The sequence below is a fragment of the Rhipicephalus microplus genome, chromosome X, assembly GCF_043290135.1.
Source record: "Rhipicephalus microplus isolate Deutch F79 chromosome X, USDA_Rmic, whole genome shotgun sequence".
Taxonomy (NCBI): domain Eukaryota; kingdom Metazoa; phylum Arthropoda; class Arachnida; order Ixodida; family Ixodidae; genus Rhipicephalus; species Rhipicephalus microplus.
In genome coordinates, this window is record NC_134710.1 from 14014401 (window position 1) to 14034281 (window position 19881).

Below are 19881 nucleotides of genomic sequence, written 5' to 3' on the forward strand. Positions count from 1 at the left end.
AGCTTCGCTAGCACTTCCTCGGCGGACTTCAGTCTTTCTCCCATTGCCCTCGTTTTTTCTTGCTCTGTCGCCAACGCAGTCTCGAGTTTGGCGATTCTCATCAGCAGTTCACTCTGGGCAACCATCATTTTCTCCATTTTTTCCTCGACCTCACATTGCCTACACTTCGCGTCAGCCTCTTCTCCATCCGCTTCTACGCTTGGGTCCACTTTCAAACCCACTCCACATCCTGAACACTTTACAGTCTTTTTAACCATGCCTTTCTGACACCAATTGTCCCTATACTCGATAATTACTACACTCGAGCCCTGCACTACGAAAAAAAAAAGAAAGTCCAAGCTCTACTACAAAAATTTGCGTGTTTAATGTACGCGCACCTCCCCAACGGGGTGGCAAAAAAAAACAACAAAAAAATTCAAACACACACACCCGCACTAACTAATAAATACCTGGTGACTGGCCCCCGAAAAAGCCGTACCATAAAATAAGTGCTACGAAGATTTCAACCGCTGCCTTATAATTATAGAGACAAGCTCAAAACATGCAAAAACACTTATCTGCGCAGTCGATCCGGAGCGCTCAAAAAACACGTCCATCCACCTTGACAGCCTGAACTGAACTACACACACCGATTTTAGCGCCATCTATTCATACATTTTGAGCCAAGTCAAGCCGGTTTTAAGCGGCTATTGGGTGAACCGAACGCTTTTGCCTCGAAAAGATTCGTGCCACCGGGTGAACCGAACCACTTCCCATGTTTCCTTCTAGTTATTATTGTATGAAACTTTATGCGTACCGCATTTCATCTATGAGCAGTGCTATGAAAAACATGAGTTCCCTACCCTATTGTTGTAGTGTAATAAAAGAAATTACCCTTTTTGTTGTTGATGCAGGGATAGCGTCAATCAAATTTCTCTCTCCTTCTCATCATTTCTGGAAAAGAGAGAGAAAGGGGAGGAGTGCCAGGCGGGATGGTAATGGGGCTCCGTGGTGGGCGCGTTCACGCCCGGCTGCCCCATGTGTCTAGCAATTGCTAACCTGGGCAAATAATTAGGAAGATGGTAGTATGATTGGGTAAAGTAACAATTGCTGCCTGCCCCGGTGCGGTTCTTCCTGGCGCTATGGAAATTCTTATGACTCCAGATTATTACGTGATCGTAGATGGTGAAGAAACCTTGTGGTGCAGCCGCATCGATGGAAAGCTGGAACCAAGAAAACGTACGTATGTCATCACGTTTGGCTTGTGATTACGGGAGCGGCCCGTCGTTGTGCGAGATGATTGTGTGAGCGAACGTAATAAGTGTGCGGTCATGTAGCGTGTTCTTGAGAACCTAAGCCAGGCGGCAAGCTAAATTTGCCGTCGTAGTTCACATCAAGTGTATCGATCGCGCTCAGTGAGCCGTCGGTCAGTGTGGCCGTCTTTATTTATTGCGTTTGACCGCTTAACTTTAGTTAAGCACATCCTGTTTGATTTATTTCAGACATCGGCGACAGTTTTGAGAGGTATCCGAGTTTCTTCCCTCTCACTTTTTTGTTTATCCACGCCGCGTCAGAAAACTTTTGTTAGTTTCACTTTTCGTTCACGCGCATGTGTGCGACGTTGCTACGGGGCGATTCATTTTCCACGCGAGCACGCGGTTCTCGCTCGGCGAGAACTCGCGCTTAGTTTGGTGGCAAACGCTTGACTTGTCTGCAATTGCATTTAGCGTGGAACTAGATTATGCGCCGACATACGAGTTTTTATTTGTCATTGTTTCATGCCGGGCTGGCGGCTTTTTTGTTTCTTAGTTTTGTTGTATTTACCTTGCAGGATCCGAGCTGCATCAACTGACAGATCCTGTCTGCTTGGGCACAGTCTACGGAATAATTGGAAAATTTCAGCCGCATCCAGGTTCGCACCTTGGCCTTTTTTTTTTTTTGTTTTATCCTAGACTGCATTTCACTGCAGCTATATACTTGCTGTTAGGCTGAGTGCAATAATTTGTCATCGAAACCCCCGTGCACGATTTGTATATCTCTGAATTCATTCATAAAGTTAGCCTTATGAAAAGTCACATTAGTACCAAACTTTTACATGGCAACCAAAGCAGCATAGCTTTTCATGCTAATTGCTGGCCATAAGTCCATGCTTAATTTCTTTTGATTTGTTAGGAATGATTTATGGGCACTTCATCCTAGGTTCTTGATATGGCCCGGCCATAATTTATTAGATTTTGTATTTAAGTAAACCTGAGTAATATCTGCTCACAATTGCATTTAAAAGTTGCGTTTCTAAGGGGTTTCCATTTTCTGTTGCTGCTATGTAGTCATAAACTTTAAATCCAAATATTTAAAATTTTCCTTCCTAAGTATTAAAGGTTAGTAGAATGCCAATGCCTCTTGCATGCATACACACCCACATGCGTGCATGTGTGGGCTTGCATATAAACTTGGGAAAGAAAATTTATAGTATCAATCTTACTTAGTAAACTAATAGGGTGAGAATTTTCTTGCTTCTCATATATGCTGCAGTGCATATGTCTATTTAATATATTGTCATGCTCAAGGTAACCTTGCGTAGTACTGCTCGTTGAGCTGGGCCAAGAAGCGGCTCAGTCCGAACTTCTTCGTCCTCTTTCACACGAAGCCACGCGAAACTGTGTGGCAATATGTTCTTTTGGGTATCATTTAAAAAGTTGAAGGTCTGCAGATGTTGGTTTTTTATGCACAAGTTCAGAACATAAAAGAACATGCCCAATAGTCACATTCATCTGACGTGTACTACAAGGCTGCCTCTTGACCCATGTTCTCAGCTGATAAAGTACCGTTACTATCGAAATCATAAGACCGCAGGAGCAGTTGCCAAACTTTGCTGTGCGAGTGTGCCTGGGTTTAAAACCAGAAGACTGCGCTATCCTTTCTTTATCTACCAGTGTGCTTGTTTGTGCAGTTAAGCCATATGAGCACAAAAACCATAATTATAGTGTAATTTGCTGTGCTATCAAGGGATATCATGGGCTTGCATCAGGATTTTTCCGAAATGAATATTTCATTGTTTCTATTGCACATCATCTTTTTTACTTCTCTCTCTCCCTTTCTTTCTTATCAGAAAGTTTTTTCTTTAGTTCAGAATGTGTGTTGAATCTATGATATTAAGAGTAAACATCATTAGTTTCTGGGTTTTAGTCTAAATTGTGCATTTGCATGTATGACCCTTGTTGGCTGGGTATCATCATTGTGATTTCCAAGCAGTTTCAGGAAGCTTAACACCACTGTTTTGCATGCCAGCTTGTGTTTTTAAAACATGCTGGGTAATTTCTTTTATAGTAACGATCTTGATTATAATGCTATGATAGTTGGGCAACTGCTATGTTCACTTGCAAAATCTACGACACGGTGTAAATACTTTGCCTCGCCTAAAGTTACGTGGAAACGATTGATTCGCGAAAACATGTTAATTTTTTAGCCATTCACTTGAGTACAGTTGTTCACATGAGAAAGCTGTAAGACATCACAATTTATGGCCCATCCATTTGTTAGAAATTCCAGAAAACGTTTGTAGTTTGAGATCAACAAAAGGCGAGACAGTTCTTAGAGCCACAGTAATTGTTAAAGAAAGAAATAGAGGTAGGCACAAAACATCACACGCAAAGAATAAGCAGTCCACTGGTGTACTTCAGACGACTTGCCGTTTTTCCTGACTAGCCGGGATGCATGTTCAAAGTTGGTCACAGGTTGTTTCGCTAGATTTCCTGTGCTCTGGTTTTCGATATAACTAGGATCAGAACCTTCGATTATGATAATATCTCAAATATGGGTTTTTTTGTAAACTCCAAAAAGTGGATATGCCATAAATTATGAGGCCCCACAACTTTTCCATACTAACGTATTGTCCGAGCTTAACAATTAAAACTTAATCAATTTTGTTAATCATTTGCTATTATTAGGTGTGGCAGAGTATTTCTGCCTAAACATAGATTTCGTGTGAACATGACATGTGCCTGACTGTTGCAGGTTTTTTTTTATAAAAATGCTGTATCATACGAAAAAAAAAAACTTGTATATTGATGCAGAAATGTAGCATGTGCGACACCCACCACCTGTCATTTCATTTCGGCATTCACAAGCTTGAATAGGTGGCTGGCAAACGCCAGATTCTTGCAAAAGATTTTGGGCTGTGGTTTTGCATTAACTTAGGGTTTGAGACTGTGCCATCGTTTGGGTGCCTTTGTTTCTGTTATTACTTTCTTTGGGTTCTATCAACAATTGCAGTTTTTCTTTCAAGTTATTGAGTGATGATTTGGAGTGCGGCACAACTTAGTTAAATTCCGAATGTAATCAATGCTGGACATGTATGAACGCGTATTTCTTTTGTTAATCTGTATACACCTCCGGACAGCTAAATGTTATTTCACAGCAGAGAGTGTTTGATGTGCATGTTTTGTGCTACATAACGTTTTGTTGCTTTCTATACTGTCATGAAATATGACAAAGGTCATTGTGAGGTGTGTGCACATGTTTTATGTTTAGACCTCATGAAATTATTTACTTTTGTGTTTTAAACATGATCTCTCATTTGTTCTAGTGAATAATTTTAATTAAAAATTGTTGGTGATGAAGGTGAAGTCCCTAGGTTTCTGGTTTATATTTTATGCCTCTAAATCAGGCTCTATTTGAGAGTGGTCTTTTGTGGCTTTCAAAATACTGTATTTTCTCGCTTGTAACCTATACCTTAAACTGTACAAAAAAATACATGCATATAACCTGCAGCCACACTTTTTAAGCACATTTTTTCTATTTCTGGTGGAAATCATAGGCGAGAAAATACGGTAGGTTTTAAGGCAGTGAAGCACTTCAAAAATGGCACCCATTCTTCTTTTAAGTTCCTTTCAAGGGTATTCCACTTGAAAGTCTGAAATAGCAGAGATGTTTCAAAAGCATAGCAATCATTCTTATATCCTCTTTAATGCCACAAACCCTGAGGGGGTGTTTTGTTCTATTGGCCCCTTCCCCACTAAACATTTTTCACATTTGAAAGAGGCAATGCAGAGTACTATGAAATTAAGCTATGAAATTAAGCTATGAAATTAAGCAACTATGAAATTAAGCTGAATTGGCACACTCGATCATGCTTTGTACATGTCTATTGTCTTATCTGTATAAGCGATTGTAAGGCAGTCATCATTGGCACTTAAAAATATAAAATCCAACTTATTCACTAGAGTTCCTGCATGTCATAAAGCATAAACTTGGAGATGAAAGGTTGCTACGCTCAGGACACATTTCTCACTGTTCTTATCTCATTTACAACTACCCATCTACACTTGCAACTTTCATTCTGTGAAATTCGAAAAATGTTCTTCTCATTCTCAGAAGCATTAAAGAATGCAATCATTGGGTAAACGGTAACAACCTTGTTGCAAAAGTTTAGCATCTTTCCTAATTACATTAAAAGGGCATAAACGTTCTGGTGTAAAAGAAGATGCACCATTTTGCTATCCACATCTTGTGAAAATGTCTACAGAACACACACACACAAGTATTCAGGTCTTGAGTTCAGGCACACTTCCATCAGAAAGTGCACCGGGGCAGTTTGTTCATGTGAGTTTGTCAGCAGAAGTGCGGCAATTGATTGTAGCAGCAATAAAGGCGCACAATTCCAGTTGTGCGAAAGTACTTTTAGAGTCTCAACACCTTTTTATGAGCCCAGTGTTTCTTGGCACATCTAAAAGCTCTTTCACTTGGCGCTTATATCTACCGCAGTTACTTTCAGAAGTGCATGGAAATTTCGTACGCAGAACTTTCTAACTTGCTTGAGATAGAAGAAAGGAGTCCACATAACAGCAAATATAATAAGCGATAGAGATGCCATGGGCTGCTTACAAATTTGGAAAGCAGAACATTATACTGATTTTAATGTATCCACTTTTGGAAGCATGTCGCTAGAATAGAATTGGCAAGTCTAGCTGGCCTGTTTGGTATGCATTCATATGTGGTTGATGCAGTGCACGCAGGACAAGAAAGAAGTTTACCAAACCTATTATGTACATAGCTTGTTTTTCGTCAGCAGTTGACGGGCGGCTGGCGTTATTCAAGTGAGTTCAGTCCGTGCTGAGGCAAGATATTGTGCTGTAGTCGCCAGGATCGACACCAGCCTGCCTTGAGATATCCAGTGTGCCACTATTTCCATAGCTGAACTGACGTATAAAATCTAATAGTCCGAACGGAGCAGTCACGGACATGCTGCCACAGCATCCTGTTGAAGCCTTCATTCGGATTTTGGGTTTTGCCTCAGAAATATTTAGTCAAAATATAGTCTAAACTGAGGTCTACATACACATCCTTCTCTTTGTTCATGATGTCTTTGGTAAAACTTATCTTGTATATCCCAAAGCTTTCACTCAATTGCAGGTACCCAACTTTTCACACTTTGCGTTTCGGCCTTTGTTTCACTTGGAACTTAGCCATATCTTGTTATATTCTGTAAATCATGATATAGTACACTGATTTGATGAATGAATAGTAGTACAACATGTCGGTGTAGTGTAAACATGGTCGCAATTGCCATTGCCCAACCTTATTAATTTAGCATACTTCACGACAAAGTAGTGTAAATGTGTCCTGGATATTTTAGCACAAACTTAGGTTTGTTTTACTGATTGAAATCTAGGTTTCTTTTTCACAAAATATCAGTTTTGGTTTCGGGTAAGGCTATTGGTAGTTGCATAAATCAACACAGCTCTTGACCAAAGCCAAACAGAAACACCATTTATGCTGCAGCACAATTCAGAATGTCTGTAGATTCTTAAAATATCAAGAACTGTAGCTCGCTTTTCAATTTTTTTTTAATGTTTTCTCGGGTGGCATCATAGCTCAAGTGCAAAAAGTTCACAACGGAAAAGGGAAGTTGTTGCAGTTATGTGCGAAAACCAGTCCAGTAGGAAAGCCTTCAAAATGGTGTAAAACTAAGCAGCAAAATGAGTTTGTTGAATTTGTCAGGGGCACAGTATGTAACTAACCTTTGTGCCGTCTTCCAAGTTATGTTGGACAGACAGGCAGATGCCTGAATGTGTGATTACTTGAGCACAATCAAAAAGAGAAAAAGGCTGGAATGGTTTCCTGATAGCTCATTGTATGCAATGCAAATGCGTGCCATTATTTTATGAAACAATATTGTTGGCCACTTATACTAACGATAGCACTGAACTCATCATTAAGGGATGGCTATAGAAAATAGAAGCTGCATCAGCAAGCCATCCATCGCTCCAGCAAAAAAGGAACTAGCTTACTTAAATTCACCATCATTTGTTTTTCCTGCATAGTTTTGCTGCTTCTTGGTTTTGGTTAGATTTATTACCTTTTATGCTTCGGCTGACGTGGTTGCGATTTTGTGTGACAGGTATATGTTTGTGTGTTGCTTTAATAAATGATAGTTGAAAGTTAGTGCTTGTCCTCATCATTCCGTTGTCTGCTGTGTAACTTTTCTGCTTATGAGTTAGCAAAACATCATTACTGACTCGCATGAACAAATGCATGCTGTGAAGCAATCGAAGAACAACGCTGTCCATTTGCCCACTGCAAAGCATGGGCTGCTAGCGTTCATTTAGATCCAGAGGGAATGGTGATGTGAGCAAGGAGCTGTATTTTCGCAAGGGAGCTATGGTTCAGCAGTTGTTGACAAAGTAGGTCTTATTCAGCACAGTCGTCATGGTAGCCATAATCTCTGGACATAAATGGAGTGATAACGGCTGGGTCTATTTGTGTAACCATTATGAAAATTTTGTGTAATTTTTTCAAAGAGAGCGACAAGAAAAGAAAAAGAATGGCCTGCAAAAAGAAAAGAGTGTGGGGCGTACAATTGAATCTTGCAGTCTTGTACCAATTCTTAGTAATTTGATTATTGATATGTGGGGTTTCACATCCCAAAACCACCATATGATTATGAGGGACGCTGTAGTGGAAGGCTCCGAAAATTTCGATCGCCTGGGGTTAATACTTTTTTGCAGACTAGTTGGTTCATACTTGAAAATTGATTTGCTGCACAAACTTGAAGGAAAACAAGGGAGACAGGAAAGAGCGCTCTTTGCTGTCTCCCTTGTTTTCCTTCAAGTTTGTGCAGCAAATCAGTTTTTCACCTGGGGTTCTTTAACGTGCACCCAAATCTGAGCACACGGGCCTACAACATTTCCGCCTCCATCGGAAATGCAGCCGCTGCAGCCGGGTTTCGATCCTGCAACCTGCGGGTCAGCAGCCGAGTACCTTAGCCACTAGACCACCGCGGCGGGGCCCAATTCATAGTAGATATATTTTTTATGGGTTTATCAATTGAAGGGGTTGTTACAGACCAATTAAACAGTGAAAGTAGAAATGCTGACGCATTGCCGTTGACAGTGCATTATGAGCTTCACCTGTAAAAAAGGCTTCGTTTGTTATTTCGTCTATTCTGCAGTGTAACAAATGTACGGAATTTTCACATTAACCAGTTCTCTTGAGTTCATGTGAAGGTGTTAATTGGTGGCCAGATGAAACTGTAGGATGTTTAAACCCTGAAACCCACTGCTTTGGCCAATAGCGCGAAACAAGAAGATATAGGAGATTAAACACTTGTCACTGAAGGTGGCCAGATAATGTCACAAAACTGTAGTGCTAAAAAATATGTGTGGCCTGCTGGATTCAATTGTGGTATGCAGCCAAACGGGATTGGCACATGCAACGAACCGGTTTTCTTGGCAACCGAAATAGTGGCAATTTTCTTGTAAGTCACCAGATGCCACTAGCATGATAGTTGCTCGCGATGTTATGTGGTCACCAAAGTTGGCGGAGTTTCAGCTCCTCACTTTTTCTTGCTCGGTGACTTAGCAGTAAGAAATAGGTGAAGTGAAAACGGAAAAAAAAAAATGGGGGGAGGTGGAAGCAAGCAGTAAAAAATAAACTTGAGCCATAGATTTTTGGAGTATACAGCTTGCATTTTGTGATGTTAAATTTTGGTACTCACGAAATTTGATTTGTTTGCCTGATGATCAGGTTGTTCTACCTTGTTATTTTTCAGACTCTGACCAGCAGCTGGTCCTTATACGACAAACAAATCTCATAGGATGCCTGCCTGGAAATCACCAAGTCTTTAAGGTTAACAAGGTTGTTCTGGTACCACTCTCAGTCCATGAAGCCCCAGAACTGGAAATGGAGGTAAGGTTAACCTACCTTTGGGAAATGCTGCAAAGAAGTTTTTTGTACAACTTTTACTTTTGATGAGTACCAATCTGCTTTCCCCCCTCTCTCTCTTTTTTTAAGAACACAGCTTTTTAAGCCAGTAGTTCTCAAGTGAGGGTCTGCGGACTATTTCTGAGGGTCCACAGACCCTCACTTGGGCACTTTTTTTGAAGGCCCGCCATGTCCAGTTACAACAGCTTTGCATTGTGTAGGAGATCGCTGATGTTTTTTATTTTCCATGAGGTGGCTGTGAAGCTTTTATAGCAATTTTGCACAACATTTGCGTCTTTCAGGTTTGCATGTTTGAAGGGTAAGCATAGCTATAAACCTGTGGAATGTGGCTGCAGAATGCACAACTGATTGACAAGTTATTGCGATCAAATTGGAATGACAGTTTAGTTTGACCATTCGTTGGCATGGAGAAACAAAGGGCACCTATTTCTCGCTACAAGCTCTTTCATTTAATTTATGCCCCCACCCCCCCTCTTTTTTTTTTTTTTTTACTGCAAAGGGTCCCTTGTTTTTACCAGTCCACAAGAGGTCTGTAGAACATACATGGTTGATAAACACTGCTTTAAGCTTGTCATCGCGTTGTGTTGTGCAAACAGGAATTATCATCATTAACAGGGACGCACTCGCGTAAAGGGGTACTGATGCGAAATTTCGGGCCGAGATAGTCTGAAAGATCGATTTCTGCAAACCTGCATATATCATCTGCAAAATGTCAACAGCAAATATAGCTTGGAAGGTATTTTACAGCAATTTTGAAGTTCGAATTTTGAAGCTACAAAAGTAAGGTTTTGCTGCTCCAAAAATTGCTCCAAGTTCTATTTCGGCTGTTGCACCCCTGCTGCTGACATCAGGGCAGAAGTGGCCAATGATGTCACTGGTATTTGTGGTCACGTAATAGAATTTGTTAACAAGCAGGCCGAGTAAGTCATGGGTCATGAAGTACTCTTGATAATTGAAACTGCTACCGGTCGTAACATATGGGTGTGTTGTTGAACATCCGTCTTGCGCCGGGGTAAATGAGTTTCTTTGGTGTAATTAGCAAACTAGTAACCACTAATTTAAAGCAGAAAACAGAGGCTCAGAAATTTTGTGTGAGCGTGTCTTTAAAACATGCTTATGCATATATTATTTGTGCTTACACGTCGAAAACAGCAAGAGTATGGCAGAACTTATGGTCTAACATTTAGTCTAATAAGTAGTAGACCAAATGTATTTACTGCTAGCATTCATATTGACAGCCATGCAGCAAGCACCCACCAAGTTGGAGAAGGCCTGATCGAAGCCCTGCGTCGGAGTTACAGCAGCGAGCTTTCCAAAAAACATGGCAAACCATCAAAACTGCTACCGCTCAAGTCAAGCCACGCAAGGTTTGTGTGGCATGTCTTTTGCCATTGTATAAAGCCGTTTTAAAATGTGGCATGCTTTTCGTAAACTACTTGTAATCTTGTTTGTAGCTGTTAACCTGGTAAGCAACCATAACCTGGAGTTTATGGGACACTTGCATTTCTTCACCAGAGTCAAATACACCTCAGCACTTTGCCCCGCCGTGGTGGTCTAGTGGCTAAGGTACTCGGCTGCTGACCCGCAGGTCGCGGGTTCGTATCCCGGCTGCGGTGGCTGCATTTCCGATGGAGGCGGAAATGTTGTAGGCCCGTGTGCTCAGATTTGGGTGCACGTTAAAGAACCCCAGGTGCTCGAAATTTCCGGAGCCCTCCACTACGGCATCTCTCATATAGTGGTTTTGGGACGTTAAACCCCCCATATCAATCAACACCTCAGCACTTTGTGCTTAGATAACCAAGATTATGCGAGATGAAAGGTGTGTTTGGTACTGAGATGAAAGGTGTGTTTGGAAAGGTGTGTTTGGCCCGCGTTTACAACTGTGATTCCAAAATCTGCTACCAATTTTAATTTTTTTTTCTAAAGAACTAGATGGCATTTGATTGTATAATTTCGCACATATCCCCACGGTAGCGATGGAAACACATGTGCAAAGTTTTGTGGAAATCGGTGAACATCGAAAAAACGCTGGGGTTTCTTTTTTAAAGAAACAGAGAAAAACATTTATTGAATGAAGCTTGTGAGTAAGCCCCGCCACGGTGGTCTAGTGGTTAAGGTACTCGGCTGCTGACCCGCAGGTCGCGGGATCAAATACCGGCTGTGGCGGCTGCATTTCCGATGGAGGCGGAAATGTTGTAGGCCTGTGTACTAAGATTTGGGTGCACGTTAAAGAACCCCAGGTGGTCTAAATTTCCGGAGCCCTCCACTACGGCGTCTCTCATAATCATGTGGTGGTTTTGGGACGTTAAACCCCTCAAATCAATCAAAGCTTGTGAGTGAAGGTGGGAGGGTCCCTTATTCCAGGAACACTCTGGCTTGAACATTCCTCCGAGCTCGAGCGATGAGTTGACGCTGCTCGACCAGGTCTGGCTGGGAGATCGCAGCCTCCCACGCTTCACTGAGGAGGTCTTGGTCCGCATCTGGTGCTGCCGCTTGTAGTCTTGAAACGCTTACTTTGCACTGAAGTAGGAGGTGCGCCAGAGTGTCTGCCACATTGCAGTGAGAGCAGATGTAGCTGTGCAACATTGGCCTTATTAGAGAAAAAAAAATTATAACCACTTTCACACCGTTAAAACTGTCTGACAGCAAAGTTGCTTCTTTTATCAGGCTTTATCAGGCTCTTTGCCCATGAGTTTCTGTAAAGTAGGGATTTCTTTGTTGTTTCTTTGTTCTTCAGTTTTAGCCATGTGAATACTACGCGACGATAGCTTCATTCACGGTCGCGCTGAAACGTTGGGCAGCATCGCAGTGTGGCCATTGCACATTCCTCTTGGCAGAAAAATGCATGCCACTCAGGTGGCTCCTGAAGCTGTGCACGAAACATCAAGCGAAGGCTGCAAGCGAGAAGAGATAGTGCACGTCAAAAAAATGGAGAATGCGGCCAAATTATGCATGCTGCTCAAATGGAAAACTTCAGTGGAGCATGTAGCAGAAGAACTAGCAGAAGAATACGAAAGCATGTACAAAACAGTACAATGCAGTAAATCTTGCTATTAACAGAAAATGAGCAAAGAAAAGTACCGTGAAAACTTTTTATTTGGGTATTGCTTGCAAGAATTTTGCCTGCTTTGGCTTGTGTGCAGTGAAAGATGGGTTTCCATACTGTAAAATATTATGTTTTTCTTTATGATCTCGACAAGCGTTGTTTCAGGTCTTTCAAGAGGAACATTTTGTTGGTCTAGTTGGTGCATGTTAATGCAAGGAATAGGGTGCGAACGAGACAAACACATCTGATCCGACAAACATGCGAAAAAATTGTGTCCATGTCACTTCTTGTGTTTTTCTCACTGGTGCCTTATTCCTTCCTTTGTTTCAGGTTCTTCAAAATTGGTTTGTTAGGTGCTTTAAAGTCCTTAAAAACCTTTGAAAGTTTTCTTCAAATGTTGCCAAAAGCTCTGCGAGGCTATATAATCACAGCTAGTGCAGACTAAATTGAGCACAATGCAGCGAGCCATGAAAAGGAAAATAATTGGTGTAACCCTAAGTGACAAGATGAGAGCAGAGTAGGTCAGTGAATAGATACTTGTTATAAGCATGCTAGAAAAATCGAGAAGTGAGCAAGAGCAAAGTACGTTGCGAGAAGGCAAGATAGCCGCTGGTCGTCAAGAGTCATGGGCTAAGCTGTTTTGGGGATGTTAAACCCCACATATCTATTAATCAGTAAAGGACTCACTTCCAAGACGAGGCAAATGCATCAGAAAGAGGCAGAGAGTTAGATGGGCGGTGGAATTGGGAAGCTTGCGGTGATAACGGGACTGCACTGAGCAAGCACAGGATTGTGTTATTGCGGGAACATGAGAGAGGCCACTCCCTTGAAGGGGGCATTGCCATATTGATGATTGTAAGTGCAGATGTATTGGCAGACAGAGTCCACATTGCTGGATTTTCTTTTATGTCCAGACTGTGCAGAATCGAGAGCGGGACAAATATGAGCGGAGGTTGCTGGATGTAAGTGTTTTTTTTTTTCTCTACAATATCCCTGTTTGCTCTTGCTGTCAGAACTAAATAATTAAGTACTTTCTAAAAACCTCGTTTACAGGAACTCTTGAAGATGTTCAATGACACGGACTCATTTTACTTCTCTCCGACTGGTGACCTGACCAACACAATGCAACGCCAAGTGGAGCAGCCACAGCACCCTGAAGATACACCCCATTGGAAAAAGCTGGATGAAAGATTTTTTTGGAACCGTGAAATGCTTCGGGATTTGACAGAAATTGAGGTCAGTTATATAAATCTCTGATGTGTTGCTTCATCCTTTTAGTTTTTACTGTTAAGTTGTGTGCTGGCCAATAGTACCAACAGTCTTTCATGTGCCATATTTTCATGATACTATAAATGTGGCTCCACTTGTACACACCAGAAATTATATATTCAGAAAGTTCTAAAAATAAAATGACTCAGATTCTAACGATTCAATAGAAAAAGGGAAGTCTAGTCTCCATGTTTCTGACCAATGCCCCCTTTAACTATATGCCAGGAACACGAGTAGGGTGCTAACACAGAGGAAAGGCAGAGAGGAGAGGCCCTGCTTTGCAATGCCAAGGTGACAGTGTGGAGGCATTGACATCGTAGCGGCCATATTCACTGGGAACAATGGTGGCATTGCTATGGTTACATGGACTGCTGTGTTGAGATGGGAGCGGCGGTGGCATGTGTGCTTTCCTAGGTTACACCTCGTTCGCGTACTGAATCGTGGTTGACAGTATTCATTCTTTCATCTTGTTGTTGGTTCCGCAGTATTCTCCCGACTGTAATTGCACCCAGCAACATTTATAAAATCTGTTGGTAGCCACGAAGTTTGAACAGTGCATGGAACGAGCGCCTATCCACAAACCGTGCAGTACATGAATTGATGTGCTCACCAAAAATTTTGCTCATGCACTATGAGAGAACTGAGAACAGAACCACCTTGCATGATTAATACTCTGCAGGGAAGCGACGTGTCTGTGGAGTGTTCCTGCTTGTGGAAGCGGATGAAACATTTGTGTCCCGCAACACAAGGACATTATATGTAGTTTCATGTTCAGTACAGTAACGAAAATTGCTTGTGTGCATTAAAACACCTTATCTGCTTTGTAAACGACGCTCTCTCCTAGCAATGTAATCACGATATTACAGTGCATGCGTTCAAATGTCATTTGCACACCTGCACCATGCACAATGTTGCCGGTTGCACGATGCTGAAAACATGAAAGCATACCGGTGAAAGCCGGTAACCAGTATGCTTTCATGTGGAACACGAGCATGCCGATTGAGTGTCGCGTCAGAGAAACCAACAGCATGCGTCTGATTATATTTGCTGTACAGAGCGTGAATAAAGGCGTAAAAGCATTGAAATCACGCCTGCCATATTCAGTGTGTCTAGTCCTCCTTGTCGCCATGCTGTTGCGATCGCCTTGTTTTCTAGGTAGATGTCCAGCCGAAACATATCAGTATGTTGAAATGATTATTCATGCCACGACCAAAATACGTGTTTGCGCTTGTAAACAGCCGACGATTTAGTCGTGGGTTTGTATGTTTGAATATACTTAACATTCAGGAAGTATGGATGTTGCTAGTCATAGTGCGAACATTCTTTGTTGCCGCGAAGTGTAAATTTTTTTCATATTACTGCATCTAGCTCGCAGTTTGGAAAGCCAAACTGAGAAAATAAGGAGCCGCACAAAACTAATATGTTTAAAAAAAATCCACACAAGTTACATGTACTTGTCGCCGGAACAGTGATTTGGCTGGTGTGATAACTCATCTTTGCAGCGTCACGTAAGCTAATGAAAGGAAGATATTACAGTGTTACTCATTACAGTGTTATTCACAATGCTCATATAAACTTTTTTCGGCGCAAAAGCAGAATACTAGCACGAGATGATTTCACCAGCAGTAACGTGCTGACTCAGCCTGTTGAGTTTGGTTCAGTTGGTTTTTAAACATCATGGCACATGTGTAGCTCAGCCCACATGGTTTTTGAGTCGAAGAGAGCAACACGCCTCCTGCTTTTCTAATAATTGTTGGGGATTTAACGTCCCAAAACCTTCATATGATTGTGAGAGACGCTGTAGCGGAGGATTCCGGTAATTTCGACCACCTGGGGTTCTGTAATGAGCACCTAAATCTAAGCACACGGGCCTCAAGCATCAAGCGAAGAGCATAGGTCAGAGCTTTACGGTCGGTTAAAATGAAGAACTCGACGCCTTTTAATAAATGGTGGAAGTCCCGTGTACTTGTGTAGACTGCTAGTAGTCCGCGTCCGAAGGTGCTGTAGCGGCCCTCAGTAGGTCTCAGCTTCCTCGAGAAGAATGCAGTTGGTTTCCAAGTACCATCACTCAGCTGTTGCAACACGGCACCAATAGCTATGTCTTGTGGGGATTGAGCGCGCCCTCTGCTTTGGTGCCTCGTTCCCCAGCTTGCGCGAGTGCTGGCCGTGTGCGGCTTGAGTGCCGGGAGCATGGTCACCATGGTTTCGCCGCCAGGCCTTTCTGTCTGGCGCAACCCGTGTGTTGGTTTCCTTTGCACGAAGACACGTGTTCGAACATGCCCAGACAATGCCTCCCCCTCGCGTCATGCAAGCACCCGTCACGGTGCTTCGTCGATCCTCACTTGCCCCCTTTCCCGGCAGCTTGCATTCGCTCGGCGCTCGCCTGCTGCCAGGCAAATTCATACAAGCCTGCACAAGAGGTAGACGTGCTGCTCTACAGGCGGCCTCTCGTATGCGCAATCGGCTGCTGTCCTTTGTGTGGTAGCCATAGCGCCTGCTAACAAGGGTGCACTCAGTCAGTGTTGTGGAGTTTTAATGCCGACCCACAAGCTCGTAATTGTCACATTATGCTGTAGCTTGAGTGTATAAACCCGTGTTTGTTGACGACCTGCCTCGAGTGCCATCTCTGTGCCGTATCAAAGAGTGAGTCGACGAACCCGGATGTAGCGTCCTTGTGCACAACGGCAGTAAAGAGTGTCACGTCTCTTCCCAGTTGCTTCGTAGAGTAAGCCTCTAGCAAACCTATCTCCAGTCCAAGGCATCCACAATTAAACACTGGGGAATTCCTGGCTGTGCGTATGCCACGAGAGCCGCATTTGCCAAGGCCTGCTTACTTTACTTGAAAGCCTTTTTCGCTTCTTCGCACCAAGGCAGGTCGTTTAAAGATGCTTGCATTGCCTTCAGCAGACCATGAAGAGGTTGCATGGTATGGGCGCACTTAGGCACGAATCGGCGTAGCTGCCGCTTCGTGGTTGGCAATGGAAAGTCTTGTATGACCTGCACTTTAGGTGGGTGTGGCTGTATGCCCGAGCTCGAAATAATGTGGCCTAGAAATAACTCAAGCATGCAGAGTGGCCGCATTGACAATAGTGCCGTGCTCAGATAGGCGCCGAAAAAATCCGCAGGTGGTCTTCATTTTTGTCGAGGCTGGTGCTCGTGATAAGTCCAAGTGGGCATGGCAAAAACTGAGGCCTCATGGAACACCGTCGGCAAGCCTTTGCATTGATTACACAACTGTGCCACCTGCGCCAAAATGTGCCGAATCAGGTTTACTGCACCATCTTGATAATATCATCAGAAATTGCGGTTAAGTCGAATTTGTGAGCGTCCATCACTGGCAATAGTCATGCGGCACTTCAAAAGATGTGCACCTTGCTCTCGGGGCCGCCAAAGTTACAATCACGTACCTAAAATTATTCCGCTGAATAAACAGCAGTCGTGCGTGCGCCTTAAGCAATTCATGATGCTATGTTTGTTGCCAACAACGCAACTTCTGTTGTGCAAGTCCGCTGAATGACGAAACGCACTCTTCGCGGGGGCTCGTGACTTTAGTCCAACTGGCAGCACAAAACTGGGGCGGTGATTCATCGGCGGACGTCGTCCGTACCAGGAATACTGCTGATAGATTGTTTGAAGAGTTGCGTGGCACGTAATTAAAGCAATTTTCGCTAATATAACTGCACGCGTGCTGCCATAATGTCTGTCACGTCTACTTCTGCGCATCGCGATCCTGTTTTCTGTGCTCGGGTACACAGAAGAACACGTGAACAGTGGGAATGCCTTGACACTTTTCCTTAAATATACTTTATTCGTGGATGTTCATTCAGAAGTGCTTTTTCGCAATTCTTTCCACGAGCACATCCGCGTTTGTAATCGCTGTTGCGATAAAATTCCTTAAAAACTCTGCCTTTTCGAACTCGAGATTGCTAGGGTCTAAATCTAAAATTGCTGCACGTTTTGTTTTAATGTCATCTCATTAAAAAAAAAAGCATGCCTCCTGATCGGAGCAGCACCAAATCGGTTTTAATATATGCAGCTTTCAGTAGTGAGACCTTCACTGCCGGCTCTGGTGTCGGAAGGCCTACTGTGAAGCGGCTGCGCCTTGTTACATATCCGCCTCTCGCTTTCCAGGGTCGGTAGCTGACGGTAAAAAAAAAATCTAACAATGTGGCTTCGCAGTCATTGCTTTGTTCAAGGGGGGGGGGGGGGGGGCGTTGCTTGATGGGCGCTGTCACCGGCACCTGCTATCTCGAGGCATAATGAGACTGCTCGTAAACTTTCTGTCCTACTAATCTCTGCTGATAGTGGCAGCATGAACACAGCTTCGGCTACTGGAGTCAACAATGTCCTTTTAGTCAGCTTTCGTTTGAGTTATGTTGTATCGGGTCCAAAAGATAAAATTTGTTTGTTTCACTTAAAGGGACCCTGAAACAGTTTTTTGAAGTTTTGTCTGTGTTTAGGCTAGGAAATCATAAAATATCATGCGAACCTAATATGAGCTGGTAGCTGGTATGAACCGGTAGACCCTCGTATACAACCTAAGGCACCAAGTCTGCCAGTACGAGACCCTCTGTAATGAGTAAGGGAAAGAATTGTATACTTAAGGGCTCATTTTTCCGTGTTTTGACACAATAATCATGAGATCTAACAGACAACAATGCCAAGGAAAGTATAGAGGAAGTTATTAGACCAAATTGTAATGTAAATGTGAAGAAAGAAAAGTGGGTGAAAAGATAACTTGCCGTGGGCAGGAACAGAACCGGCGACCTTCGAATAACGCATTCGATGCTCTACCACTGAGCTACTACGGCGGCTAGCCTCCCAGCCACTTTATTGGGTATATATGTGAATTTAAACGTGCGAGTGTCAGTCAGCGCCCTCAGTTTTCTCAGAAAGAAAAGTTGTATACAAGGGACTATTGGTCAGCTGCCAGCTCATAATAAGTTCACGTGCTACGTGACACCACACAGGCTCATAAAGAGTGTGCCACACTCACCCCCATGGCTACTCTCTCTCTCCCTCTCTCTCTCTCTCTCTCTCTCTCTATGTGTGTGTGTGTGTGTGTGTGTGTGTGTGTGTGTGTGTGTGTGTGTGTGTGTGTGTGTGTGTGTGTGTGAGAGAGAGAGAGAGAGAGAGAGAGAGAGACGTAAGAAGGCAGGGATGGTTAGGAGAAGTAGAGAAGAAGAAGTGGTTGAGAATCGAATAAACATGGCGTATGAGCCAGGCCACGTCGCCCAGTCATCATAGCGTCACACAAGTCGACAGGATGGAGACCTGCCTGCCCTTCATCAGTCACTCATCATCGACGCAGTTACCCAGAAGACACCCTGACCATAGATTGACTACCGAATCATCGCCTAGGAGGACAACGACCGGCACCATGACAGACGGCACCATGCCCCGCCACAGTGGTCTAGTGGCTAAGGTACTCGGCTGCTGACCCACAGGTCGCGGGTTCGATTCCCGGCTGCGGTGGCTGCATTTCCGATGGAGGCGGAAATGTTGTAGGCCCGTGTATTCAGATTTGGGTGCACGTTAAAGAACCCCAGGTGCTCGAAATTTCCGGAGCCCTCCACTACGGCGTCTCTCATAATCAAATGGTGGTTTTGGGACGTTAAACCCCACAAATCAATTAACCATCGGCTGGCCTCGACATCCCCAAGTACACCGGATCAGCGGACGAAGGACACGTACAGGACTGGTTCAACCTGTTCGAACTCCACGCTACCGCTGCATCTTGGTCAGAACGGGAGATGGTTACGAACTTCAGCGACTACGTCACCGGTGAGGCATTCAAATTTTACCTAATTCACATATTCGAGAACGAGTCATGGCAAAAAATCAAAGAGGAGATGATTACCCGTTTTAATGACTATGACCAAGACTTACTTATTGCCAACCATCTAGAGACAACTGCACACTATCGTCAATTTCCTAAGCAGTCTTCAAGCATTCGAAAGTCGAGCGCGAATCGACAAGGGCCTCAAGACGAAGTGGCACCTGCGTTTACTTACAGAAGGCCATGCGTATATTGGGAAAAACCCAATCGTCAAGCGCAGCTCCTTTGTGCACGAAAGTCGGCATTTCCAAAGTCGTGGCACCAACATACGACACGAGACGTCGCTCACCCTACTGATGCCTTTCATGCTTCGTCTCGCATACATGGTCCACCACCTGGTTTTCTACGACGCAGCTCTTCAAAGGCTCCTAACGATCACTATTCGTGTCATAAGGACGCCTTGTTCATAGTAGACCAGCTGACACATGGGGAAAATACCAAACAACGCCAAGATGACTCAAAGAGTGAAAATCAGTCTCCACGCATTGGAGCAGCTTACTCCCCATCTCGCAGACTTGGCCCGCCT

At 43.5% G+C, this 19881-nt stretch overlaps 1 protein-coding gene across 3 annotated transcripts in view; it reads left to right on the top strand.

Moving 5' to 3' along the window:
• The first annotated feature begins 959 nt into the window (after nt 1–959).
• sp3 (phosphatidylinositide phosphatase spermathreecae) overlaps nt 960–19881 on the top strand; it is a 109212-nt gene continuing 90290 nt past the window's right edge. For all 3 annotated transcript variants that reach the window (XM_037426597.2, XM_075881851.1, XM_075881850.1), the window contains exons 1-6: nt 960–1218; nt 1811–1891; nt 9029–9165; nt 10440–10568; nt 13162–13209; nt 13301–13483. In XM_037426597.2, coding sequence (XP_037282494.2) covers nt 1122–1218; nt 1811–1891; nt 9029–9165; nt 10440–10568; nt 13162–13209; nt 13301–13483 — 675 coding nt within the window. In that variant the 5' untranslated portion in view covers nt 960–1121. The remainder of the gene's footprint in view (nt 1219–1810; nt 1892–9028; nt 9166–10439; nt 10569–13161; nt 13210–13300; nt 13484–19881) is intronic.